The 27,740-nt window shown below is 47.2% G+C and overlaps 1 protein-coding gene across 5 annotated transcripts in view; it reads right to left on the reverse strand.

Annotated features, from left to right (window-relative positions):
• RNF24 (ring finger protein 24) overlaps positions 1–27,740 on the reverse strand; it is an 80,586-nt gene that overhangs the window by 36,977 nt on the left and 15,869 nt on the right. The window contains exon 1 of one of the 5 annotated variants that reach the window (XM_028744132.2): positions 20,531–20,649. The exons of the other annotated variants lie outside the window; for them this stretch is intronic. Within the exon in view, the coding sequence (XP_028599965.1) occupies positions 20,531–20,562 (32 nt within the window). The 5' untranslated portion in view covers positions 20,563–20,649. Of the gene's footprint in view, positions 1–20,530; positions 20,650–27,740 lie in introns of those variants that run through there. 5 annotated transcript variants of the gene reach the window in all.

Raw genomic sequence — 27,740 nt, forward strand, 5'->3', positions numbered from 1 at the left:
ATCTAAATCACAACCATAGGAGAAGAAATTTGACTTCAGTTTTGCCGCAGGAAGGAACATGGCGCGAGCTCAGAAGGGTTCAATCACTAACAGGCTTTGAAAACCCTATATAAAATGTATAAAATCTAATTAGAGTGGTCAGTAAAGGATGAGCAGGTGAAAAATCCCACAGTACCTAGCACAGCAGTGCATTACAAAAAAATCCCTTTAAGTGGTCCACTGAGAGAGACCCTTAGCAATTTCCAAGTGGTCCGTGGAGGGGAAAAAGTTTGGGTACTAGTGATGGAAGACCTCTCCCTTGAACAGCTCTATACATGCTTTATCTACGAATAAATTCCTACTTGATTTATTTGCTCAGGCAACGCAAGCTGAAGAGCCGGTGATGAAAATAAAATTGACCATTCAAGGACAACTGACCGCATGGCAAGAGGTCAGCTTCACCGTGGCAGTGAAAAAACATAGAGATGCACTTTCCAGGAAGAAAATAAGAGTTAATTTGAATAGGTTTGTCTGTTTAAACAGCCTGTGACCCAAGTCCGATTGCAATGGCCATTATTTACACAATAAACTAATATTGATCTTGAAAATCAAAGAGGTGTAACACTTAACCGTGGTTTGTTTTCCGTAACGGTTGAGGGCTATGCCTGAATACCTAAACCGGGGATGGAGAGCCCTTTTCAGTTAGAATCATAGAACTGGAAGGGACCCCAAGAGGCATCTAGTCCAACCCCCTGCAATGTCCATGGGCCACCTTCCCTTTCTGGGTAATTCTCTGGGGGCCGCATGTCAAGAGTGGGTGGAGCCAGAGGAAAAGTGAGTGGAGGTGTTAATTCTACCTTTGTAAAGTAGGCTACTGTACAGTGGGGAATAAAGGGTGTTAGAGGAGGGGTAGCAACTCTGGTGACGGGCACATCATGCGCCTTCTGGGGTCGTTTATCTACCCTGCACTCAGCTCTCACCTGTGGCTCCTGGAAGCTGCCAGCATGCGACAGCAGCCACATCTAGGGAACGGCTTCAACTGGCCGGCTAAACCAGGTGAGGGTAGCCGATGGGTCTCAAACCCTCAGGGAGCTAGGGAATTCACCTGCATGCAAAGACAGGGTCCTGGCGGATTGACCAGATGAGACCAAGAATGGGTCCAATGGTCAAGAAGGCAGTTCTGCGTGTCCCATAGAGGGAAGTGAGGGGCAGATGGGGAACTAGCAACCTGCGAAGGTAGCCCATCTAGGTGAAGGAAAACTCTCACCCTAAACTTTCACTGCCTTGCAGGGCATCTTCAGGAGAAGAAAAGGCTGAGGAGTAAACCCTACACAAATCTGGAGTCCCTAAGGCGGTTGGATGGCACCTTGTACGTCTCCTTCCAGCAACTCCTGGTGTCAAACGCATTCCTCTGCTTTCCTTTGGACCCCATCAGTGTGGCTGAGAGGAAGGCCTTGTCTTCTGGGCAGCCCAGGACTTCCATGTACCATGCCCAGGTTTGCGCCCCAGGGAGGTCACTTCAGTGCTGTTAATGCAGTATAGCCATAGCTCGGGTTGAAAATGCTTCAAGATGAGTGCTTTTGGGTTGAGCTCCACAGCGACCCAGAAGTAACGGAGCGCGTTACTTCCTGGTTTCACCGCTCGCGCATGTGCAGACGGTCAAAATGATGTCACGCGCATGCGCGGAAGCGGCAAATCGCGACCCGCGCAGTTGTGGGTTGCGTTCGCTTCAGGATGCGAACGGGGCTTCGCAACCCACAGCGCTGTGTCTGTGCATGCACAGGCAGCGATTCAGCACTTCTGCGAATGCACAAAGCGCGATTTAGTGTATCTGCTCATGTGCAAGCGCCGAAACCCAGAAGTAACCCATTCCGATACTTCCAGGTTTCGGTGGGTCCATAACCCCAAAAAACGCAACCTGAAGTGTCTGTAACCCGAGGTATGACTGTAGTTTGATTTCACCCCTGGAAGCTCACTCCGCTGTCTCTTGAGATGGATGGATGCCAACAGCAGTAGGCTAGTTCCTATAAACACCCCTCTCCACACAAGGAATCACAGAATCGTAGAGTTGGAAGAGACCACAAGGGTCATCTAGTCCAACCCCCCCTGCAATGCAGGAATCTTTCACCCAATTTGGGTCTCGAATCCACGACCCTTAGGATAAGAGTCTTGTACTCTCTGGAAGAGGTATTAGTAAGAGTTTGAAGGCACGTTCCAGACAGGAAAAAGAAACTCAAGAGTGAGAGGCAGGGCTGGTGAGGGGTGTGGCCTGCACAGAGCCCTGGGGGCCAGATGGGAATGCCTGGAGGGCCACAGAACCTGAACCATAGTTCAGAATTGGTCAGAAAGCAGGATTTGAAGGCATGGTCTGCCATTAGCAAGGGTAAACATTCCATCTGCCCAGGAAAAGGTATTTAATCATGCATTCTAGCTTAGCAGTGCGGAGCAGAATCAACAAACTCTGACTCTCCCACTCTGTCCCTTGAAAGTTTCACTTTTCCCTTTCTTTGTTTTCTGGCGATTGGTGGGAAAGGAAGAGATCAAACAGTCATATCCAGTGTTTTGCTTTCATTTATCGCAGGCCTGCCGGGGAACAGCACCGCTTGTGCCATTCAGAAGAAGTCAGGATTGACAGGAATACTGAATACTGGGCAAGGAAAACTACCCGCTTGCTCTGCGTGATCCGCAGAAGGTCACCACTCCTGCAAGCTGGGGTCTTACGTAACTTGCAATTTCCTTGGTACACCCTCTTCGGTGTGGGAGGAACCGAACAAATTAATTTGGGTCTCTTCGTACAAAGGGATGGGAGTATTGATTTTAAACTGCTAGAATCACTTCTGCTCATCCTTGGAACTGACAGGAGATTATATAACATACAGGAAGACGAATGAAACCAAGAAGACTTATTGTTCTTTCTACAGGGTCAGCAGTGTATGGGGGAACGGTATGCAGTAACTTTATCCGAGAGAGAGGGACTGGTCTTTGTCCTCGAAAGACCCTGCAGTCTAAAAACGGCCTGGTTTATTAAACAATGGCTTGGTGTTATGCGAAAACCCTCCCCAGTGGCTGAACTAGGAACCTTGGCTAGTTTTAACTATGGCTTGGCGTCATGTGCGCACACAGCTTCCTTTCTTAACTACGGTTTGCTTGGCTAACCCAGGCTTGGATGCTCTACAAAGGCACAAGCAGCTACAAAACAAAACAAAACTTTGGAGAAGGTGAGCCATGGCTTCTTTGATCATCTGTAGGACAATTGGTGGTTTACGTGATGGTCTGTTCAACAAACCATGGATTAGTGTTACAGTCAAACCTTGGCTCCCAAACACCTCTGTTTTGGAATGTTTTGGCTCCTGAATGCCGAAAACCCGGAAGTAAATGCTCTGGTTTTCGGAAGCCGAATGTCTGACGCGGCTTCCGCTTGAGCGCAGGAAGCTCCTGCAGCCAATCGGAAGCCACGCCTCAGTTGCCAAACATTTTGGGAGCCTAATGGGCTTCCGGAACGGATTACGTCCAACAACCGAGGTTTGACTGTATGTGTTAAGCAGGCCAACATGCTAGACCAGGGTGTCTCAAACTTGGGTCTGTTTTTGGACTACAACTCCCATCATCCCTGACCATCCCTGGTCCTGCTAGCTAGGGATGATGGGAGTTGTAGTCCAAAAACAGCTGGAGACCCAAGTTTGGGAAAGCCCTGGGTGAGACAACAAGGAGAGGGGAAAATAAATGCCGCAAGGATTGAATGTACACAAATGAATGCTTTTTATTCTGATTATAGTTGGGAGAAAGGACAAAATGGCTGTGCCAGGGATGGGGAGGTAGTGACCTTCCACAAAATCTTGGACTCCGACATCCATCAGGGGTGATGGGAATTATAGCGTGGCAACATCTGGAAAACCTCTGGGTTATGCCACTGATGACACAGGAAAGGTGGATACTGTTGAGGGAACTAAAATAAGAGAGAGAGATGGTCCCTCAAGCAAGCAAAACTGACCCACAGTCCAAACATTAACTCCTCTTTTCAAGTAACTAGATTATGTTTCACGTCAATGTTTTTCCTCCTTGTCCCACCTCATTTTAGACACTACGAATGTTGACCCAAGGAGAAAAATATTAACTTACACAGGAAACAAACTGGCAGCCTTTCCAGCTTAGAAATGCACGTAGGAAGATGTCTGGATTTGCTTCTACAACAAACACACATTAAAAACAGCTGGCTTACCTTCCCACCCACCCCTTTAAATATTCACCTGTATTTTAAAGAGAACAAAAAACCAGAGAAGTATAAGCCGCTGCAGCTGACAGGGCAGACACAGAGGGGAAGGCAAGTTGGTGCTGCATGAAAAAATCAATTGCTACATCTGACTGGGAAAATAGAAGTACTTTTCCCCGCAATGAAGATGGATGTAGTCTGCAACACTGCAACTTGTGGGCATCCAAAGTTCGGGAGGTTCCGTATGGAGAAAAGAAAATACTACACACAGTATATGGTTAAACTAACAACAACAACAACAACAACAACAACAACAAATTATCCATACCCTGCCCTTCCCGGTTCAGAAAACCAGGCTCAGGGCGGCTAACAACAAATTTAAAACACTTAATTGATGCAACAAAAAACAGCTTAAAATAAAACGTGAATAACAATAAATTCAAAATTCAAAAATCAATTTAGGGGGAAAATGCACCAAATAAACATTAGATGATCACCAGGGCTAGCTGGTTAAATTAGTCCTATTTGGGCCAGCGAGGAGACCAGGGGAGAATTAGCTGTGGGATCCCAGAGCAGGTAATCTTCATAAAAAGGGGAGAGGGAAGGAAAGAAGGGGAATAAAAGATCAGGCTTAGTTCACATTGAAAGCCAGGCGGAATAGCTCTGTCTTACAGGCCCAGCGGAAGGAGGTTAAATCCTGCAGGGCCCTGGTCTCCTGGGACAGAGCATTCCACCAGGTCGGAGCCATCACTGAGAAGGCCCTGGCCCTGGTGGAGGATAGTCTGATTTCCTTAGGGCCCAGGACCTCTAAACTATGATTATTCATGGACCTTAAGTTCCTCTGCGGGGCAGACCAGGAGAGGATGTCCCGTAAATACTAAGGAACTCCCTGCAGCAGGAGGCAGCGATGGCCAACAACTGGGATACCTTTAAATGAGGATTGGACAATTTAATGGAGATGGGGATGGCTACCAATGGCTCCTAGCCAAGTGGCTACGCTCTGCCATTGCGGTCGGAGGCAGAAATGCTTCTGAATATCACTTTCTGGGAACCACAGGGAGAGAGAGCCACAGGCCTGATCCAGTGGGCTCTTCTGGTGTCCTCACGTTTAAGGGCTTGTGGAACCAGCCCTCCCTTTCCTGAGACTGTATCTGAGCAGCTGTTCCCTCTAATGTAGAATGCAAAAAAAGAAGAGGAAAGCGAAAGAGGAAACCTGCACAACCACTAAGCGCTGTGCCCATTACAGCGAAGGAAGCCCAGATGTGTCCCCAGAGGTGTGTTGCGATTCCGAGGAACTGCAGAAAGAACACCGAAGGCTTTGTGACGCACAAAAAGACGGCTTCCTGGCAACCCTGCTTTGTTTCAAATAGGAAGTCCCTAACTCTTACGGTAGCGCAGATAACGCGTGAAGAATGCGTGGGGAATGTCCGGTGCAATTTAAGAAGCGGCTGGTGACTTTCAGAGGTCGGGGGTGAGATGCCAGCACCTTCCAGAGCATTTTGCCATGACTAAACAAAGCCATCAAAAAAACATTAAAAAAAAAAAAAACAAAGATCATGGCCACTGGGCCCATCACCTCCTGGCAAATAGAAGGGGAAGAAATGGAGGCAGTGAGAGATTTTACTTTCTTGGGCTCCATGATCACTGCAGATGGTGACAGCAGTCACGAAATTAAAAGACTCCTGCTCCTTGGGAGAAAAGCAATGACAAACCTAGATAGCATCTTAAAAAGCGGAGACATCACCTTGCCAACAAAGGTCCGTATAGTTAAAGCTCTGGTTTTCCCAGTAGTGATGTATGGAAGTGAGAGCTGGACCATAAAGAAGGCTGATCGCCGAAGAATTGATGCTTTTGAATTATGGTGCTGGAGGAGACTCTTGAGAGTCCCATGGACTGCAAGAAGATCAAACCGATCCATTCTGAAGGAGATCAGCCCTGAGTGCTCACTGGAAGGACAGATCCTGAAGCTGAGGCTCCAAGACTTTGGCCACCTCATGAGAAGAGAAGACTCCCTGGAAAAGACCCTGATGTTGGGAAAGATGGAGGGCACAAGGAGAAGGGGGCGACAGAGGACGAGATGGACAGTGTTCTCGAAGCTACCGGCATGAGTTTGACCAAACTGCAGGAGGCAGTCCATGGGGTCACGAAGAGTCGGACACGACTAAACGACTAAACAACAACAACAACAACAAACAAAGCCAAAGAGAATTATGCAGATGACAATAATACACAATGGCAAACACAGTGCGGCACAAATGACGAAGAATCGACACAAGGCGCAGAATCTTTCCTGGGTGCAGAACTTGACCAGGGATGGCTAATCGATGTCCCTTGAGGTGTTTGAAACCAGGTCTGCATTCACTTCAGGAGCTATCATTACTTCTGTAACGCATCCTTAGCAGCACAGAGCGCTTTGATATTTTTACCACCATCCTAGCCTCCCAACAAGCATGCAAATTAGGTACGAATGACAGAAGGACAACTCGGCGGTGGAGCCTGGATTCCCCTTCTTCCAGAAAGGGGCTTAGCACCAGGCAAGGTGTTCAACATCGTACAATCCCTACCAGGGTATGTGAAAGCACCGAGCTTCTAGCGCAAGTGGGAAATGAACATTGAATAGAGTTGCATTCAGCTAAGTTTTACTCAGAGCAATACCGACAGGAATTAACGCACCTAACTAAGCCACGTCAATGGATTTCAGTGGGTTCACCCTGAGCAAAACTTAAGTTGAACACCACCCTGTGTTTGAAATTAGCCAGGAGCAAGGCGCGTTTTGCAACCGGTGTGAGTGCAACTGCGACCACGTGGCGACTTGGGAAAGCAAAATATCACTCAGAAAAGGATCTGAAGCAGATTCATTGAAGCTTCAATTAGTTTTATTTTGGATTCATTTATTTGATGTTTTAATGCTTTGTAAACTGTTTTGAGGTATCTTCATTTAAAATATAAAATATAGAAACGCTTTGATTTGAAGGGAATAATGAGAAGATGACGGACAGAAATCAACACCACTGAAAAAACCGCCTTGCCGCAAGTCTTGGCACCCCCCACTTTCCAAGCTGATGACACTCAATGAGGACAGAAATGGGGGGCAGCCCTCCGAGTCAATTAGCGATCGCTCTCAGGTGACAAGCCCACCCCTGGCCCTCGCGCTGCTGTGTGTATTTCAGAAAACGAAGCAGCATCAAAAAAATGAATAAACACTGAGTTCTAAGAGGGAGAGCGCTGACTGAATTATTACTCTCTGGTGCTGAAGGTCTCGAGTTACATGCAAGGTTCTGGGACACAGCCAGCCTTTATATTTTCAGAAACGGGGATCAGCCATTGCTTCTTGATCCAAGAATTCTAGGTGCAACCTGATACTTGCAGCATCGGCCAGAGGCCTAATTCTGTCTGCAGTCTCCAACTTGGAGAAGAGTCTACATGGAGACTTCATGCCTGCAATGTCCAGTCTAATTTTTGCACTTTTCTTTTTTCTTTTTAATGTTGTGCTTAATATTTTATTTTCTCATATAAGCTCCAATGAAGGTCCATCTACTGTGGAACAGTTCTTTACTGTAGCGGTCAAAGTTTAGAGAGGAACCCTGTTGCAGTTGAGATTCCTGCATTGCAGGGGTTGGAATAGATGACTCTAGGAGTCCCTTTCCAACTACACAATTCTATGATTCTGCGATTCTATTCTGTGACTTTTTGCTTGGACAGGTGTTGCCCAACCATAATGATAATAATAATATTATAATAATTTATTATTTGTACCCCGCTCATCCGTCTGGGTTTCCCCAGCCACTCTGGGCAGCTTCCAACAGAGATTAAAAATATATTAAAATGTCACACATTATAAACTTCCCTAAACAGGGCTGCCTTCAGATGTCTTCTAAATGTCAGGCAGTTGTTTATCTCTTTGACATCTGATGGGAGGGCGTTCCACAGGGCAGGCGCCACTACCAAGAAGGCCCTCTGCCTGGTTCCCTGTAACTTGGCCTCTCACAGTGAGGGAACCGCTAGAAGGCCCTTGGAGCTGGACCTCTGTGTCCGGGCACAACGATGGGGGTGGAGACGCTCCTTCATGTATACTGGGCCGAGGCCACTTAGGGCTTTAAAGGTCAGCACCAACACTTTGAATTGTGCTCAGAAACATACTGGGAGCCAACGTAGGTCTTTCAGGATTTGGGAGTTTCCTTTTTCTTTTATGAACAAGCTTAGCTACTTTTATTATAAGTTAAAAATAAAGGACCCCTGACAGTTAAGTCCAGTCGCGAACAACTCTGGGGTTGCGGTGCTCATCTCGCTTTACTGGCCGAGGAAGCAGACGTTTGTCCGCAGACAGTTTTCCCGGGTCATGTGGCCAGCATGACTAAGCCGCCTCTGGCGAAACCAGAGCAGCGCACGGAAACGCCGTTTACCTTCCCGCCAGAGCAGTACCTATTTTTCTACTTGCACTTTGACGTGCTTTCGAACTGCTAAGTTGGCAGGAGCAGGGACCAAGCAACAGGAGCTCACTCTGTCGCGGGGATTCGAACCGCCGACCTTCCGATCGGCAAGCCCTAGGCTCTGTGGTTTAGAACACAGCGCCACCCGCACCCCCACTTTTATTATAGATATATAAATAACAAAAGAGTTGCCTTGAATCAGAGAGGCATCTCAGCTTCAGTAAGACTGACATATTTGACATTGTAAACCGAACTCGTGGAACAAGCTTGCTAAAAATACTGTCATGGTAGCTTTTGTTGGCAGGGTAACAGATGACTTTGCACAAGCCTGTCTACAAAAGGGAACACTGCATGTTTGAAAACGTGACTCCTTCATTGTTACGTATCATTTCGAAAACCCCACACGCCACATGCCTAGAAAATCCTGGGCAGCAGGAATGGTTTTCCTTCCTCTGCCAATGAGAAACACCTAGCTGCGGAGTCAGAGCCAAGATTACGACACTCAGAATAAATATCAAACAAGACAGGCAGGTTTGATTCCCGCCTCCCCCCCTCGCTAGCCAGCAAGATTCTGCATTTTGATGGGGAAGTTTAGGAGAGTACACACAATCTCCACAATAATCTTCGCTTTTACACGTTCACGCCCTAGGCGGCAGCATTTGCCATCCTGGAGATGTTTCTGGCTACAACTGCTGGCTGGTGGGAATTACAGTGCAAAACAAGGGTGCCAGGTGAGACTGCCGCCAGAGATCAGTGGTAAACACAGGAAGTTGTCTTATTCCACAGCAGACCAATGGCCCAACTAGTTCTGCACTGGCTACGCCAAGGATGGTCCGACATGGCACCCTCCAGATCTTGTGGGGCTACAACTTCCTTCGTCTGTGACTGCTTGTCATGCTGGCTGGGGGGCGATGGGATGTAATGGACTGGTTGGATGCAGAGGAGTGGTGTCCCCCCGTCCTGCTGCAACTAGCTCCCTTCCCCACTTCTCTCCCAGAACCAGAAGAGGCATGAAAAGGGAGGAGGAGAGGTTGTCTGCATGAAGGCGCAGTCTCTGATTGCTTGGGTGGGGAAAGCTCTGGAGAGGACGGAACGGCTGTGAGCAGGTGTCTGGAATTTCAGTCTCGGCAACTGATTTTCATGGAGTAAGACCACTGGGAAGCAGCCGCTCTGCTCCTTAGGCCTTTCGCACAACCAAATCCATGGAGATAATGTTTTTTCTAATAACTCCAAAAGCAGAGGCAGAAGTCGAAGCAGGAGAGGGGCATGGGGGAGGCCAAAGGTGGTGAAGAGGCACAGCTGTCTCCCCATCCTGGCGCAACAAGGTCTCCTCTTACCCTAGTTTCCAAGAACCTGGAGAGGCATGAAGTGGCAGCAGCAAAAGCTCTACCTCTCTTTTAAATGAGAACCAGTGAGGGCAGTGAAGGTCCTGTGTAGTGTCTGGAGGCAGTTGGAGGATGGATGGCAGCTAACAGATTGAGGGTGAATCCTGACAAAACAGAAGGACTGTTCTTGGGGGACAGGGGGAGGGTGGGTGTGGAGGACTCCCTGGTCCTGAATGGGGCAACTGTGCCCCTGAAAGAGCAGGTGCACAGCCTGGGAGTCATTTTGGACTCAGCTGTCCATGGAGGCATAGGTCCATTCTGTGTCCAGGGCAGCTGTCTACCAGCTCCATTTCGTACGCTGGATGAGACCCTACCTGCCCGCAGACTGTCTGGCCAAAGTGGTGCATGCTCTGGTTATCTCCCGCTTGGACTACTGCAATGCGCTCTACATGGGGCTACCTTTGAAGGTGACCCAGAAACTACAACTAATCCAGAGTGCGGCAGCTAGACTGGTGACTGTGAGTGGCCGCCGAGACCATATAACACCGGTCCTGAAAGACCTACATTGGCTCCCAGTACGTTTCTGAGCACAATTCCAAGTGTTGGTGTTGACCTTTAAAGCCCTAAACGACCTCGGCCCAGTATACCTGAAGGAGCGTCTCCACCCCCATCCTTCTGCCCGGACACTGAGGTCCAGCGCTGAGGGCCTTCTGGCAGTTCCCTCACTGCGAGAAGCGAGGTTATAGGGAACCAGGCAGAGGGCCTTCTCGGTGGTGGTGCCTGCCCTGTCAGATGTCAAGGAAATAAGCAACTATCTTACTTTCAAAAGACATCTGAAGGCAGCCTTGTTGAGGGAAGTTTTTAATGTTGAATGCTGTATTGTGTTTTTAATATTCGGTTGGGAGCTGCCCAGAGTGGCTGGGGAAACCCAGCCAGATGGGCGGGGTATAAATAAATAAATAAAGTAGTAGTAGTAGTAGTAGTAGTAGTAGTAGTAGTATTAACAAGCAGACGCAGTCTCAGATTGCTTGGGAAGAGGAGGAGGCATAGCCAGCTCTGGGGAGGTGGGGAACTTCAGGCAAGACCTACTGAAAAAGAGTTTTGCAACGGTTAGTATCCTCGTCTGCGGTCACTGAACACACACGTGAACTTTCCCTTTTACTCTCTTCCGGCTCAGGATGCCCTTTGTAGTAAACCGCAGGAGATCTCCATTCTGGGCGCAACACAGCCCAGCTTCTGCCTTTTGAGACATGCATACAAGTCATGCTTCTCAAAGAGGAACACAAAATCTTGATTGAGAAATCCTTTTCCAGCAGTGAAAAATTCAGACAAAAAGCAAGAAGGGGGCGGAACCTTTACAGATTCAATAGTTCAGACATTTCCTCCCCCAAGAAAGAGCTAACTGATGCTTTCACAGTTTGTTTTTTAAAATATATATATTTAAAAGATGTCATGCAACTTCTGTCCTTTTTCTTTTAAAAGGAAGAATAATTTGATTTGATGTGTACATTAAAGCTGGGGGGGGGACTGTTATCATGATTAATTTTATTATTATGTTTTTATTTTTTTGCTCCACAAAATGTGTTCTTAATGTACACTGCCCTGGGACCCTTTGATAAAGGGTGGTATTATTATTATTATTATTATTATTATTATTATTATTATTATTATTATTATTTCCCCCCTTTAACTGCTGTTAACTATTGCTTCTTAGGGTTCTTCCAAGTGCTCTCGCATAGCTGTTTTGATGGCCTATAACAGAATACAATAAACTTTAGCCTGCTATCTGGATTATGCTTTGATATTTCATTAACTACCTTTGATGACCTGTGCCACAAAAGAGATTTAATGAACACTCATATCAGAGAGCTCTGTGAATTGATAGCCATAGCCTTTTATATACTAACCTTTTATGCTCTTCCACACCCTCTGTTTAATGCTCCTTCTTTTAGATTCTTTTATATATAATTTCGGACGCGGGTGGCGCTGTGGGTAAAAGCCTCAGCGCCTAGGGCTTGCCGATCGAAAGGTCGGCAGTTCGAATCCCCGTGGTGGGGTCCGCTCCCGTTGTTCGGTCCCAGCGCCTGCCAACCTAGCAGTTCGAAAGCACCCCCGGGTGCAAGTAGATAAATAGGGACCGCTTACTAGCGGGAAGGCAAACGGCGTTTCCGTTTGCGGCTCTGGCTCGCCAGAGCAGCAATGTCACGCTGGCCACATGACCCGGAAGTGTCTCCGGACAGCGCTGGCCCCCGGCCTCTTGAGTGAGATGGGCGCACAACCCCAGAGTCTGTCAAGACTGGCCTGTACGGGCAGGGGTACCTTTACCTTTACCTTTTATATATAACTTCTGTTTTAATAATTTTAGCTTTCCAAAGCGTTTTACAGATTTTAAATGATTGCACCGCACTCTACTTATGCTGGTCTATGACCGTAATAAAGATTTGATTGATTGATCGTTAACTACCTTGGACGCCGGTACTGTCAGAAAAGTGACATATAACCTTTACAAGCGAACAAAAGCCACCCCCCCCCCTTAAAGGCTTGCAACTTTCTGTACCTCCCTTAAAGAGCCTGTGCTACGTTTGTGCAATTCAGTGACAACATAAGTTTGCTTCCTGTGCAGTTGCAACAGAGAAGAGTTTGCAGTTTGCAGTCCATGATGCATACAGGAAGAATGGAGGAGACTGCACACAGCCTGGCTTCCCAAACCCTTTCCAAAGCAAAGCCCTGGGCAGGGTTGGAAGACGGATGGCGGCTAATGGATTGAGGTTGAATCCTGACAAGACAGAAGTACTGTTTTGGGGGGCAAGGGGGCGGGCGGGTGTGGGGGACTCCCTGGTCCTGAATGGGGTAACTGTGCCCCTGAAGGACCAGGTGCGCAGCCTAGGAGTCATTTTGGACTCACAGCTGTCCATGGAGGCGCAGGTCCATTCTGTGTCCAGGGCAGCTGTCTACCAGCTCCACCTGGCATGCAGGATGAGACCCTACCAGCCTGCAGACTGTCTGGCCAGAGTGGTGCATGATCTGGTTATCTCCCGCTTGGACTACTGCAATGCGCTCTATGTGGGGCTACCTTTGAAGGTGACCCGGAAACTGCAACTAATCCAGAATGCGGCAGCTAGACTGGTGACTGGGAGTGGCCACCGAGACCATATAACACTGGTCCTGAAATACCTACATTGGCTCCCAGTACGTTTCCGAGCACAATTCAAAGTGTTGGTGTTGACCTTTAAAGCCCTAAACGGCCTCGGTCCAGTAAACCTGAAGGAGTGTCTCCACCCCCATCGTTCTGCCCGGACGCTGAGGTCCTGCTCCGAGGGCCTTCTGGCAGTTCCCTCATTGTGAGAAGCAAAGCTACAGGGAACCAGGCACAGGGCCTTCTCGGTAGTGGCGCCCGCCCTGTGGAACGCCCTACCATCAGATGTCAAAGAGATAAACAACTGACATTTAGAAGACATCTGAAGTTTTTAATGTGTGACATTTTAATGTATTTTTAATCTTTGTTGGAAGCCGCCCAGAGTGGCTGGGGAAACCCAGCCAGATGGGTGGGGTACAAATAAATTATTATTATTATTATTATTATTATTATTATTATTATTATTATTATTATTATTATTCGCAGCACCGGAGGACTTTGCATCTTTCTGCAGTGTATAACTGAGTGGGTGGAGGGTACCATTACAATTTTCTATTTTCCGCTCACTGGTTGAGGGTGGGGGAACCGCCTCACTGCCGGTGAGCAGAATTTGCAAGACCGGATTTTTGTGTGCATGGACACCCCTGCACTGTCATATTTGACAAGGGAGGGGGCGAGGGGCCTAAGATAATCTCCACAATTTTCTAAGCATTTTAAGCCATTAAGCCCTTGATCTCATTATAAGGAATTAGAGGCCTTCATTCTTCTGCCAGCATTTTTTTTTAAAAAAAGAGGACTTTGCAGCCAAAAAGCAAAACAACACACACACCCTGCTAGCCTGCCACACACAAACGTTCCCATGATCAAGGGCGCCAAAAGGATCCTACTGCGTAACAATCCACAGCTAAAGAATTATCCTTTCGTCACCCTGCAGGGCTCCTTCTATGGGACGTTGGACTCCAAAGTCCATCAGTCCCTGCTGGTGGCTGGAGATAATAATAATAATAATAATAATAATAATAATAATAATAATAATAATAATAAATTATTTGTACCCCACCAATCTGGCTGAGTCTCCCCAGCCACTCTGGGCGTCTTCCAACAAAGAACACAACAGGAACATACGAAGTGGTCTTAATACTAACTTGGTGCATTGTATATACTGACTCGCAGGGATTTCAGACAGGCTTCTCTCTGAACTTTGCACCTGGGAGGGCTGCAGTAGTCTGTGGGAGGCTGCAATAATCTCTATCTGGATGTTTATCCAGTGGGACCTTGGTTCTTGAACTTAATCCATTCCAGGAGTCTGCTCGACGCCCGGAACCGTTTGAAAACCAAGGCGCGGCTTCCAATTGGCTGCAGGAGCTTCCTGCACTCAATTGGAAGCCGTGTAAGCCGTGTTGGATGTTCGGCTTCCAAAAAATGTTCACAAACCAGAGCACTTACTTCCGGGTTTGCGCCGTTCAGGAGCCAATTTGTTTGGGAGCCATGCCGTTCGACAACCAAGGTACCACCGTATACGGAACAGGAGATGTTGTGGACAAAAGATCGTTGTGAAATGTGTGTGTAAACCTCAGGCAACGCACAGACACTGTGACTAGTTATTTTGAGGAAATCAGACGTGACCCAAGACATACAGCAGCAGTTAGGGCAGTGAATGATATATTGCACTGCTTTGAAATTACTGGCACACAACACACACATAACACACACACCAGTACAGCTTCTGGGATCCCCACACAGCTGCCTGGCTTAAATAAATGAGGAAGGCAGGGGAAGAAGAGGAGATGTACAAGCATCCGCCCAAGGTGAATTCCTGCCATAGTATGGGGTAGCTTGAGAACCTCACCAGCGTCATAGAGGCGAGTTCTTTGGAGAAAACACACCAGGAGAACGTTCTGGCGCCTGGCAACACAGCAGGGACTCGGCATTCCATGACGATCCGGTTGCAAGTCTACAGCCCGAAGGCACCCAGGTCTGGGATCTTGGTCAGCGCCTGTGTGGGAGGCCACCCAATATCTTCCATGCATGCTGTCTCGAGAGGTATGGGAGAAGAGGCAGGAGAGAGTTGCGATTAAATGATTCCGGGTTTTCAGCCCCAACGAAAACGGGGTTTTGCTTCACTCGCAGATCTGCAAGCTCAGAAGGCTTAAGAAGGGCCCTGCTGCATCAGACCCAAGGCCTGATCCTGCTTTGCACCATGAGCAAAGAGATGCTGTTGGGAAGCCCCCGAGAGAGGCATGAAGGCAATAGATCCCTGCCACAGGTGTTCTCCAGTGGCTGGCATTCTTTCTGACGATGGAGGTCCCAGGTAGCCGTCATGTCATCAGATCCAGGCAATTTAGAAACCATTCAAAGGTGGCAGCAATGCGAACACCCCGGGAAGTTCTGCTGGGCTGTCTTCCCCAAGCATCCGTCATTCTGAGAAGGGACTTTTAATGATGCGGCTAGAAGGCTGATCGCCGAAGAATTGATGCTTTTGAATTATGGTGCTGGAGGAAACTCTTGAGAGTCCCATGGACTGCAAGAAGATCAAACCTAGCCATTCCGAAGGAGATCAGCCCTGAGTGCTCACTGGAAGGACAGATCCTGAAGCTGAGGCTCCAAGACTTTGGCCACCTTGTGAGAAGAGAAGACTCCCTGGAAAAGACCCTGATGTTGGGAAAGATTAAGGGCACAAGGAGAAGGGGACGACAGAGGACGAGATGGTTAGACAGTGTTCTCGAAGCTACCAGCATGAGTTTGACCAAACTGCGGGAGGCAGTGGAAGACAGGAGTGCCTGGCGTGCTCTGGTCCATGGGGTCACGAAGAGTTAGACACGACTAAACAACAGCCTAGGGTTTTACAAACTCTGCCCACTGCATGGGGAATTTCTCCCACAGCTCCAGTCTCCCACTCCCTAGCTTGACCTACAACTCGCCTTAATGCTTTCAACAGGTACCAAGGACACACACACTGAATTGAATGCACACAGAGGAGACTGGCTGTTGCATCTCTGCATGAGTTCCTGCCCTGGGTTTGCCTTGTTCTAAGCAGCAGGGATATCCACATCAGTGATTTGTGCAGAAATTTGGAGACACCACAGTTCTGTGGAACAGCATGGATGTGGCATGCTGAGAGCTCCAGGTTCATTCCCCGACACCCCCAGTTAAGAGAGACCTGGTGGCCGATGTTGGAAAGAGTTCTCTGCCTGAGGCTTTGGACAGCCGCTGCCATTCATCGGAGACTAGTAATGAGCAGCTGCATACTCCTTTCCTAAGACAGAGGATGCTCCAAGGGGATGGGCCGAGCGTTACACACTTTAAAAATAAAACAACTTTTGCCTGCAAGGAGTGATGTTTTCATCCAGCGGTGCTTCAGCTATCAGACGTTTTGGAAACAGCTGCTTTATAAGCCATCAAGACATAAACCACAAGAGGACAGATAAAAGACTTAGGCCGTTCACGGAAAACAGCTCATAGCAAGCGCTTTTTCACTTCCAAGTTATCTCTCTCAGCAGTTAATTCCAAAAAGAGCCTTGAAAGTTGTCTGCGTGCATCCAGATTTCTCTCTCAGTACCGTTACACACGAGTGGAGCAGGAGTACCGAAACAAACAAATTGCAACTGTGCTTTGCAGGTGCAACACTGCGGCTCTGAGGAGCTGCCATCATCAAAGCACCAAGTTCTGTTGTGCAATTTAGCTACCACTGCACTTGGATCGCTTTAGAGGAGGGAGGAGGAGGACTTTGGATTTGACATCCCGCTTTATCACTACCCAAAGGAGTCTCAAAGTGGCTAACATTCTCCTTTCCCTTCCTTCCCCACAACAAACACTCTGTGAGGTGAGTGGGGCTGAGAAACTTCAGAGAAGTGTGACTGGCCCAAGGTCACCCAGCAGCTGCATGTGGAAGAGCAGAGACGGGAACCCGGTTCACCAGATTACGAGACTACTGCTCTTAACCACTACACCAACCTTCACTTGAATTCACCCCCAAGTTCGCAAGTCTCGATAGGAGCTTCTAGGCCAGCCACAAAGATTCAATATGGAAGTATTCATTCAGTTCCAGCTCAGAAGGACCTCAGCCAAAAACAGTTTTGGCTTCAAAAATCAGGAGAGTTTAGTGTGGATCTGGATGACCGGGAGGAAAAAAAACCCCATGCACCCCCCCCCAAAGTGCTACAATAAAGTTAGCAATAGATGTATGCCCCTTACCAACCCACTCTTCCGGTGTTTGAAATTACCTGGGCACCAGGATACACCTGGCTTTCAACCACTTTCGAGAAAGTGAAGAAGATGGCTGGGTACCAGGAGGGTGCCTGAAATCTCCTGCATCCGGGGACCCTTGGATTTGGACTGTTTTCACACACTAACACCCCACCCTGTAAAATTCCACCCGTTATATTTTATCTGCACAATTGGAATGAATTTCTGGAGCCAAATTGCTTTTCTGTGCAGCCTGAGCAGGAGCAGTGAACAATGGTATACAGTGGTACCTCGGGTTAAGTACTTAATTCGTTCCGGAGGTCCGTTCTTAACCTGAAACTGTTCTTAACCTGAAGCACCACTTTAGCTAATGGGGCCTCCCGCTGCCGCCGGAGCACAATTTCTGTTCTCATCCTGAAGCAAAGTTCTTAACCAGCACTATTTCTGGTTTAGCGGAGTCTGTAACCTGAAGCGTATGTAACCTGAAGTATATGTAACCCGAAGTACCACTGTAGTTAGTTGCTGTAGCTCGTCTACAACAATTGCCCCACTGCCCTGCTCAGAGTTGTGAGGAATATTCTTACGTTATGAATGATCCATGTCACCCTTAAGAAAAAGAGGTCAGAACGGGCCAATATATACGTAGACTGTCCCTGGTTCAAGTGACTTTTCTTCAAGTTTTCAAAGCTCTTAACCCAGCTCAAGGTTGTCATCTGAACTAGCCAGATGTTCAACTGAGAATCAATCACAGCCAGGCTATCATTTGAAAAAGAAGATTTGAGATCTGTCTTGCCCCAAAATGGCAACAAGACATTTTGTTTTGGCGGCTGCAACCTTGGTTTAAGGAACCAATTGGAACCTAGCTTATATATCTGAATTTCTAACCAGTCCAGCATCAAACATTTAGACTGCAAGCTCTGTGGGACAGGAAACTCAGGCTCCTCAATCTTAGTCTAGTGTTCGTAATAATAATTTAATAATAACTCTGGGCAGCTCCCAACAGAATATTAAAAACACGGTAAAACATCAAACATTAAAAAGTTCCCTAAACAGGGCTACTTTCAGATGTTTTCTAAAAGTTAGATAGCTGTTTATTTCCTTGGCATCTGATGGCACAAATAAATAAGAAGGGTGAAGCAGAAAAAGGAATCCCTTGGCACAGAAGCGCAAGTGTCCAAAATGCACACAGGTTATGCTGTTGCAAAAAAAGTATTCACTGTTGACTTTTTCCCCCAAGACAAGCATCAATTAAATTCCATTTGCACACAGTAGTTCTGCCAAACCCGCCACCCACCCCATGGAAAGAAACACAGTAATAATAATGAGATGTGTGACCAAATCAAACATAAACAAAGACGCCATTGCAACACAACAACATCCACTTACTTTCTCGTTGCATCGTACCGAATTACATAACCGACCTGAGCACGTGCAATCGACAAGTCAAAACGTTTATACGCAAGAATCCCGGCTAGAACAATCGGTTTCACTTCCCAAACACTTACAGACTTGCACCCTGTAGAACTTCCAACTGTAGGTACATGTGGCGATTTCAGAAGCAGCCTTTCATGAGCCGAAAAGCACCCACACAAACCAGGTGGCATGGGAGCAATAGTCACAGCTGGCCAGGTTACACACCAACGCAAAAACAGAGGCTCCAAAATAAACATACATTTATTCGTATGTTAGCTCAAAACCTGAACACTCGCGAGCCAAGGCCACAGTCTATAGGTCGGGGATAAGGGTGGATAAATCTCTGTTTCAGTTTCTTCCCCTTTGCAATCACAGTCAGTCACCACATTCCTGCCATTTCTTTAAGGTTTTTATTTTATTCTTTAAAAAGTCGCCGGTTTGGTGTGCTTTTCCTCAAATTTATATGCTTTTGTATGCAATTTTGCCTACGACACGCATTTCCCCCAAGCAATCTCTCCTGGCATAATGAATTCCATGTTGTTATTTTTTTTACTAATTTATACATTTATATGTAGGCTTCCTCCTTATACACACATTTTCCAGCTGAATAAATTATTATTATTTTTGCAAAATTCATAGAAGTGTGATATTTTGGAAGGTTGCTTTACTTTGATTTGCATATTATTTATGGAAGTGTGAATGAGGGAGGTTCTCATGAAAATGAGAAATAAGCTCTCCCATCGATAGTCAGGGATACCCTGGCCAAAATTCCACCATCAATGGGGGCAGAGGCCGTTTTTTTGCAAGCGTTCGCCAAAAAATCATTGCCTGATCCAGCAAACATGAAAACCCTGCAATTTTTATAACCCCGATACCCTCCACTTGCAAGAGGATAGTGCCAGATGAAAACAGATACACCAGCTTTCTGTTACGCAACCTTGGGCGTCATGATGTACAGAGCGATCCAACCCAACACATCTCTTGTTGCAGATTTGGCAACAGAACCCTCCTGGAGATAAATGGGGGGGAATCAACCTAGAATTCAGAACTACCTATAAAATGGAAAGCACTCCATTAAGAGGGTTAGCAGACTAGTTTTCACTTCCTTTTAAAAAAATCTAAGAGTTTAAATTCAATCTGTTTGATATACCTTAAGAAGTTGTAAGTGTAGACTTTTAATGTGTTTGCATATTTGGCTGTATCCAAATAACTCATACTCTGAGTAGATCCTTTAAGTCAGTCAATTCCATTGATTTCAAGAGCTCAGTTCTTAGTATGACTTAGCTAAATAAATCCAGATTTCATTTTAAACCTGCTTTTTTTTTACCCACACCTAGTCCAATTTGTAAAATAATTCGGCTCACGTCAGTTATGACAGGCGACCCTGATCGCAAGATACGCAATACTGAGCCAGCCAAATTAAATACAAGTAGCAGGAAAAGGCTAGCATTGGATATGGGATGAAAAAGCACCTGGAAGCATAAATTATATCTATATATCTATATAAGAAGACAGGCACTGCACTTTCTGAATGAGTAGGTACAAGTGGAAATGCAGTTATAAAGAGAACAACATTTCAAGAATTCACCACTCTGTGATAAAGTCAGTAGCACCACCAAGTTAAACCTGACCCACAAAAACGAACCCCCCTCTTTTTGCACAAAAAACCAAACGTGTTTTGCAGTTAAAATAAACCTGGCAGAGCCTGTGTTTTTAAAGTCGACCACTTCAAATCCAGACAGCCAACCAAGCCTCGATTCTATCAGAATTAGGAACCTTCTCGACCCCCAAACACAATTCCTTCAATCTCTTCCGTTGGCCCTCCCTGCCTTTGGTTAAAGATCCGACTTACAGAAAGCTGGACATCTGAATGGAGGAGGACATTGAGACAGCGTTTCAAAAACAAAATAAAAACAGAAGGACGGCTCAAAGATAAAGCGCAAAACAACAGAAGCGGCGAAAGAGAGAGAGAGCTCCACTAACCCCGAATCCCACTGGCCGCGAAAGGATGGGCAGCTGCAACGAGGCTGGAAATTAATACAGAGCGCAAGAGCCCTGACGAAGCAAGAAGGGGCCGTTGACTGACAAGCACATCTGCTCCAAACCAGGGTCATCGCTGTCTAAATGGACACAGGATGCAGTGCGACTTGCATCAGCCTCTGATCAATCAGGAAAGATATACAGTGGTACTTTGAGTTACAGACGCCTCAGGTTACAAATGCTTCAGGTTACAAATTCCGCTAACCTGGAAGAGTTACCTCGAGTTGAGAACTTTGCCCCAGGATGAGAACGGAAATCGTGTGCCGGTATGCGCAGTGGCAGCAAGAGGACCCATTAGCGAAAACACGCCTCTAAGAACAGTTTCAGGTTAAGAACGGACCTCTGGAACGAATTACGTTCGTAACTAGAGGTACCACTGTACCAAGTTGGGTACAGAGCCAGGCTTGAGGCTCTGTTGCCTTAGGGACCACCTAACCTTTCTATAAGGACGCGGGTGGCGCTGTGGTCTAAACCACTGAGCCTCTTGGGCTTGCCAATCAGAAGGTTGGTGGTTCAAATCCCTGCGACGGGGTGAGCTCCCGTTGCTCGGTCCCTGCTCCTGCCAACCTAGCAGTTCGAAAGCATGTCAGAGTGCAAGTAGATAAATAGGTACCGCTCCGGCGGGAAGGTAAATGGCTTTTCCGTGCACTGCTCTGGTTTGCCAGAAGCAGCTTAGTCATGCTGGCCACATGACCTGGAAAAACTGTCTGCGGACAAACACCGGCTCCCTTGGCCTGTAAAACGAGATGAGCGCCGCAACCCCAGAGTCGCCTGCAACTGGACTTAACTGTCAGGGGTCCTTTACCTTTACCACTTCTATCCAAGACCTCCTGCAGGATCGTTGATGGTTGTCCGTGCTCCCTAAGCTGGTGAGGCTCATTTGACAGTGACATGAAGCACTCTTGCCCAGTGCAATGATCCTCCAACAGAGATTTCAGCAAGCGCCTTCTAAAATATAGGAAGAGAGACTCGCAGGATCAGGCAAGCGGTCCACCTGCTCTAGCATCCTGCAGTGGCCAGCCAGCACTCTCCCTTCCTGCAGTTTCCAGAAATTTAGGGGCATAATATACAGCAGGACATTCTATTATTAACCTGTGCACATTTGCTGAAAACCTTTCGGGCTTACGCAGACAATCAATAAAAACTTCAGTTAGCTGGTGATCTGCAATATTAAATTTTGTGTGTGTGTGTGTGTGTGTGTGTGTGTGCAATTATACCTGTTGTAAACTGATTTGATTTTTTAAAATGAAATTGAAGTGCAGTTGTACCTTGGAAGTCGAATGGAATCCATTCCGGAAGTCCATTTGACTTCCAAAATGTTCGAAAACCAAATTGCGGCTCCTGCAGCCAATCAGAAGCCACGGAAGCCCCGTCGGACGTTCGGGTTCTGAAAGAACGTTTGCAAACCAGAACAATCACTTATAATTAAAACGAATACCAGCATCCGAACAAAGGTCGCTTGTAACCAATGAAAATATTGGCAATTGCTTTCTCCTCAACTCAGTAGCCTGCCCAGGGTAGGTAGCAAATGGGTCAGCGAGGAATGGGTTTGCCAATCCTGTTCTTGTTTTGTCATTTTTATGGGAGAAATAACGTCCACAGTCAGATACACTTGCCCCGGGCCTCGGAGATCTAAGCTGGCTGGGTGCCCCGCCAGGGGCCTGCTGGACTTACGATGTTGTGCCAAGATTGCCCCCTGCCTCCCAGCTGACCAAGGTCTTAATGGGCAAAATGCCCTGTCTGTCTGTCTGCACTGCAAGGCTTTGATGGTAAAATCTGCAGCTGCATTACTGCATATTAGTGTGTTGCGTCAGATCAGGCAAAGGCTTTTCCCACCCGCCCTCCAGCTGCCGCCACAAGCATTTAGGCGCATGTGTCTTTTAATGAACTGGTGTGTAAGATTATGAGTCATGGGGGTGGGAAGGCTGAGTGTACGATTTCGGCAACGCTTGGTTTATTTTTGGGTGCTGGCTTCCTAAAGTTGCTAATATTGCTTTGCAGATTATGAATGATGCAGTGCTTTGTGAATCTAGAAATACGAACTGTGCTCTTCAGCTTGTGATCTTAGTAGTTTTGTAAATAGTGGTTTTGTTTTCAAAATCAGAACTGTAGAGTTGGAAGGAACCCTGAGGATCATCGGGGCTGACCCCTTGCAATGCAGGAACATGCAACTGCCCCATACGGGGATCAAACCTGCAACCTTGGCATTATCAGCCCCACGCTCTAACCAACTGAGCTACTGATGGCTTGTTTATTATGCTACGTGATTCAAGTTGCATTTGTGATGCTCTATTATGTGTTTGTCGTTTGTGAGCTGCTCTGCGATTTGTGTGAATAATAATAATAATAATAATAATAATAATAATAATAATTTATTATTTATACCCCGCCCATCTGGCTGAGTTTCCCCAGCCACTCTGGGCGGCTCCCAATCAGTGTTAAAAACAGTACAGCGTTACATATTAAAAACTTCCCTGAACAGGGCTGCCTTAAGATGTCTTCTGAATGTCAAGTAATTATTTATCTTTTTGACATCTGATGGGAGGGCGTTCCACAGGGCGGGCGCCACTACCGAGAAGGCCCTCTGTCTGGTTCCCTGTGAACGAAAAACTAATTAATAATAATAAATGATGATGATGATGATAGATAATAAACGAAATTAAACCAGATTAGGGGCCGCTGCTGAGGTGGCATGTCTCAAGGACTGCGAGTCGGTTGGAGCAGGTCTCCAGGTACAGTTGATTGCTAACTTTTGAGCTTCTTGTGTATAAACAGCTATGTAAAGGATATTGCGGTGGAGATGTTGCAAAATAAACTGGTTTATCCGAGCTCCCTTGCCCTCTTATGTAACCGGAACGGCTGCTTTTCTGTTTGAGTTTACAATTTTATTGCAACAAGACTCCCATCTCTGGCCTCAGACAAGCTCTGCACGGCCCTGCCTGGGGGGAACTTTTAAGCCGGGCCCAAGCACAACTCTTCTACAAAACTGTGTGTCTGGGGGCAACAACAACAACAACAACAACAATAATAATAATAATAATAATAATAATAATAATAATAATACTTTGTTCATCTGACTGGGTTGCCCCAGCCACTCTGGGCAGCTTCCAGCATATACAAAAACACAATACAGCATTTAAACATTAAAAACTTCACTAAACAAGGCTGCCTTCAGATGTCTTTTGAAAGTAAGATAGTTGCTTATTTCCTTGACATCTGATGGGAGGGCGTTCCACAGGGCGGGCGCCACCACCGAGAAGGCCCTCTGCCTGGTTCCCTGTAGCTTTGCTTCTCGCAATGAGGCAACCGCCAGAAGACCCTCAGAGGAGGACCTCAGTGTCTGGGCTGAACGATGGAGATGGAGACGCTCCTTTAGAGGCTGTTTAGGTAACACCCAAATGCCTTAGGACCACAGGAAGCTGACAAGCCAAGCCATTGTCCCATCATTCTAACCCAATGCAACCAGGAGTAGCAGAAATGGCACCCTCCCCCAAGATGCTAATGAACTATAATTTCCATCAGCCTCAGGCAGCATGACCAGCGGCCGGGGGTGATGGGAGCTAGAGTCGACAACATCTAGAGCAGTGGTCCCAACTGGTGGACATAACCCACCCAGGGGGTCCCTCTACCATAGATATCAACATTTTCCAAAATAGGGGGCCCGTGGCTTGGCTTTTCAAAAGTGGGTGGTCTGCAGTACTTAGTTGGGAACCACCGACCTAGAGGATACTGGCCTAGTCTGACTGTCATCCGATCCCCACAGCCTTGGAACACAGGTGTTTGGCATCACCTGCCAGAAGGATCAGGTAGCAGGAGATGCCAGGAGCTGAACCCGGGACATGCCACCTGCGGAACGTGGAATGCACATTCCGCATGTACATTCCACTAAGCCACAGTCCATCCTATTTTTAACAAAGGAAGCTGCTGTGGAGGATATTTTAGAGGCCGTAATGACCATTAGACATGACTGACCCAGTTTCCAACTCCACATTTAAGCATTAAGATACATGACTAGAGGCAAGCAGCCAATGATTACGCTGCCTGTTTCCGAATCGATGCAAGATTTCCTCACCTCCGCCAGTTCCCTTCCCCATATTTCCTTCTCCCCCAGGTTTGTTAACCTCCGTCTAAATAGTACTATTCAGAAGTGCAGCATAGGCTCACACAGTTGGTTGCTTCTTCATACACATTCCATGCACACAGAAAGAGAGCCTGTCAGGGCTCTTTCTCCATGATGTGCTACTTTTCTGCATGCAATGTTTTTGCTTATATGGCAGAGAAGTCCAACATGCAAGCTCCTAACTGCAGCCTGAGCGGGTACAGCCCAAGCACAGGCTGGCCACCTCAGTGGCAACTAGGCTAAAGCCTCCTCTCATCTGCCCTTCTGTTCCTCAGAAGCTGATGTCTTGTCTCTCTTTGCTTTGCCCTCTTCATTCCTCTCTGTGTCCTGGGACACTGGAGGGAGGGAAACTGGTCGCAGGGGGGGGGGGAGAGTCCCTGGCTTCATCTTCAGTAGCCTGACTGATCTCTGCCTCTTGACTCCCTGCCTCCTCTCCAGCCTCTGCTTCTGTCTCTGGACTGCTGTCTGGCACAGCCTCTTCCTGCTCACTAAACCCTGTTGCCTCTTCCGACACCTTCTCTTCCCAGTCTGCTCCCTCTTCTCCCTCTGACCACTCATTGTCATCCCACCACCAATCCCCGGGCTCTGAGCCTTTTTCTGTTGGGGGTTCCCCACCACCACCATTCTTCTGCATCCAGCCAGTCCATAATAGTAGGCCAGCCTCGTGCAACCTGCTGCCCTCCAGGTATTTTGGGACTGCAATTCTCACCAGCCCAAGCCAACAAAACTGTGCCTGCTATGGCTAGTGAGAGTTGCAGGCCCAAACATCAGGAAGCCACCAGGTTGGCCACAAGGCTGAAGCTAAGGAAACTTCTCTATACAGTTGTACCTAGGAAGTCGAACGGAATATTATAATAATAGTAATAATAATAATAATAATAATAATAATAATAATAATAATTATTATTATTTAATTATACCCCACCCATCTGGCTGGGTTTCCCCAGCCACTCTGGGCAGCTTCCAAAAGAATATTAGAATACAATAATCTATTAAACATTAAAAGCTTCCCTAAACAGGGCTGCCTTCAGATGTCAATCGACTTCCAAAACGTTCGAAAACCAAATCGCGGCTTCTGATTGGCTGCAGGAAGCTCCTGCAGCCAATCAGAAGCTGTGGAAGCCCGTTGGACGTTTGGGTTCCAAAAGAATGTTCGCAAACGGGAACAATCACTTCCAGGTTTGTGGCGTTCGGGAGCCAAAACGTCCAGAGTTCCAGGGCGTTCGGGAACCACAGTACGACTGTATCATGAACTGAATCTGCTGAACCATGCAACCACATCCAAGGGAGGCCGGGCTCGCAGTTCTTTGAAAAGGAGGTGCCCGTGCCAGATGGCAAGTGGCATTTGAAATTGGAGGGAGTCCCATAAGCGGTTTGTGATAAGGTTTGGGCGTCTACCGCTCCAGAAAGGGGGAACTGAGAGCCAAGACTGGGCACACCTGGAAGAAACTCCTTTGGAGGCTGGCCAATAAGCACAGGCACGACTCAGCCATAAACAGAACAATGAATGGTTTTTATTATTATTATTATCATCATGGCTTAGAGTAGAAAGAATGGGAGGCAAGACAAAATGGAATTTAGCTACGTCGGAGAGCAAGCTGCGAAATCTTGGAACCGGAAAAGGGTTTGTTGACACACTAGGCCTCAATGAAATGCGCGGCGGTTTCTAAAAGCTCCGCCAATAGATAATGCGGTCTTTATCACCCGCATAACTTATTATGTACATAAGAGCAGAAAAGAGAATTCAATGCACTAGTTATGTGGAGAAGGCAGGTAGAGAATAGTGCCTTCCCCTTCTTCCATAAAACTGGAATGTCCAATGAAGCAAAATGTCGGAAGATTCAGGAGAGGCAAAAGAGAAAGCACTTCCTCCAAAAAGTGTGCAGAGGCTCTCCAAAAACTTCACTTCCTCTCTCATAACACTAGAACTGGTGGAGATCCCATGAAGCTGAATGTTGGAAGATCTGGCACATAGAAAAGAAATGACTTATTCATACAGCCAAACTATGCTCACCAATTTCGTTACAGCAGTCACAAAATTAAAAGACGCCTGCTTCTTGGGAGGAAAGTAATGACAAACCTAGACAGCATCTTAAAAAGCAGAGACATCACCTTGCCAACAAAGGTCCGTATAGTTAAAGCTATGGTTTTCTCACTAGTGATGTATGGAAGTGAGAGCTGGACCATAAAGAAGGCTGATCGCCAAAGAATTGATGCTTTTGAATTCTGGTGCTGGAGGAGACTCTTGAGAGTCCCATGGACTGCAAGAAGATCAAACGCATCCATTCTTAAGGAAATCAGCCCTGAGTGCTCACTGGAAGGACAGATTCTGAAGCTGAAGCTCCAAGACTTTGGCCACCTCATGAGAAGAGAAGACTCCCTGGAAAAGACCCTGATGTTGGGAAAGATGGAGGGCACAAGGAGAAGGGGACGACAGAGGACGAGATGATTGGACAGTGTTCTCGAAGCTACCAGCATGAGTTTGACCAAACTGTGGGAGGCAGTGGAAGACAGGAGTGCCTGGCGTGCTCTGGTCCATGGGGTCATGAAGAGTCGGACATGACTAAACGACTAAACAACAATGCTCACCAACCTAAAATAGGCAAGGGGACCCCTGACCATTAGGTCCAGTTGTGACCGACTCTGGGGTTGCAGCGCTCATCTCGCTTTATTGGCCGAGGAAGCCGGCGTACAGCTTCCGGGTCATGTGGCCAGCATGACTAAGCCGCTTCTGGCAAACCAGAGCAGCGCACGGAAACGCTGTTTACCTTCCTGCTGGAGCGGTACCTATTTATCTACTTGCACTTTGACGTGCTTTTGAACTGCTAGGTTGGCAAGAGCAGGGACCGATCAACGGGAGCTCACCCGGTCGTGGGGATTTGAACATTCGACCTTCTGATCG

This window comes from Podarcis muralis, chromosome 9 (genome assembly GCF_964188315.1).
Source record: "Podarcis muralis chromosome 9, rPodMur119.hap1.1, whole genome shotgun sequence".
In the NCBI taxonomy this organism is placed as follows: Eukaryota; Metazoa; Chordata; class Lepidosauria; order Squamata; family Lacertidae; genus Podarcis; species Podarcis muralis.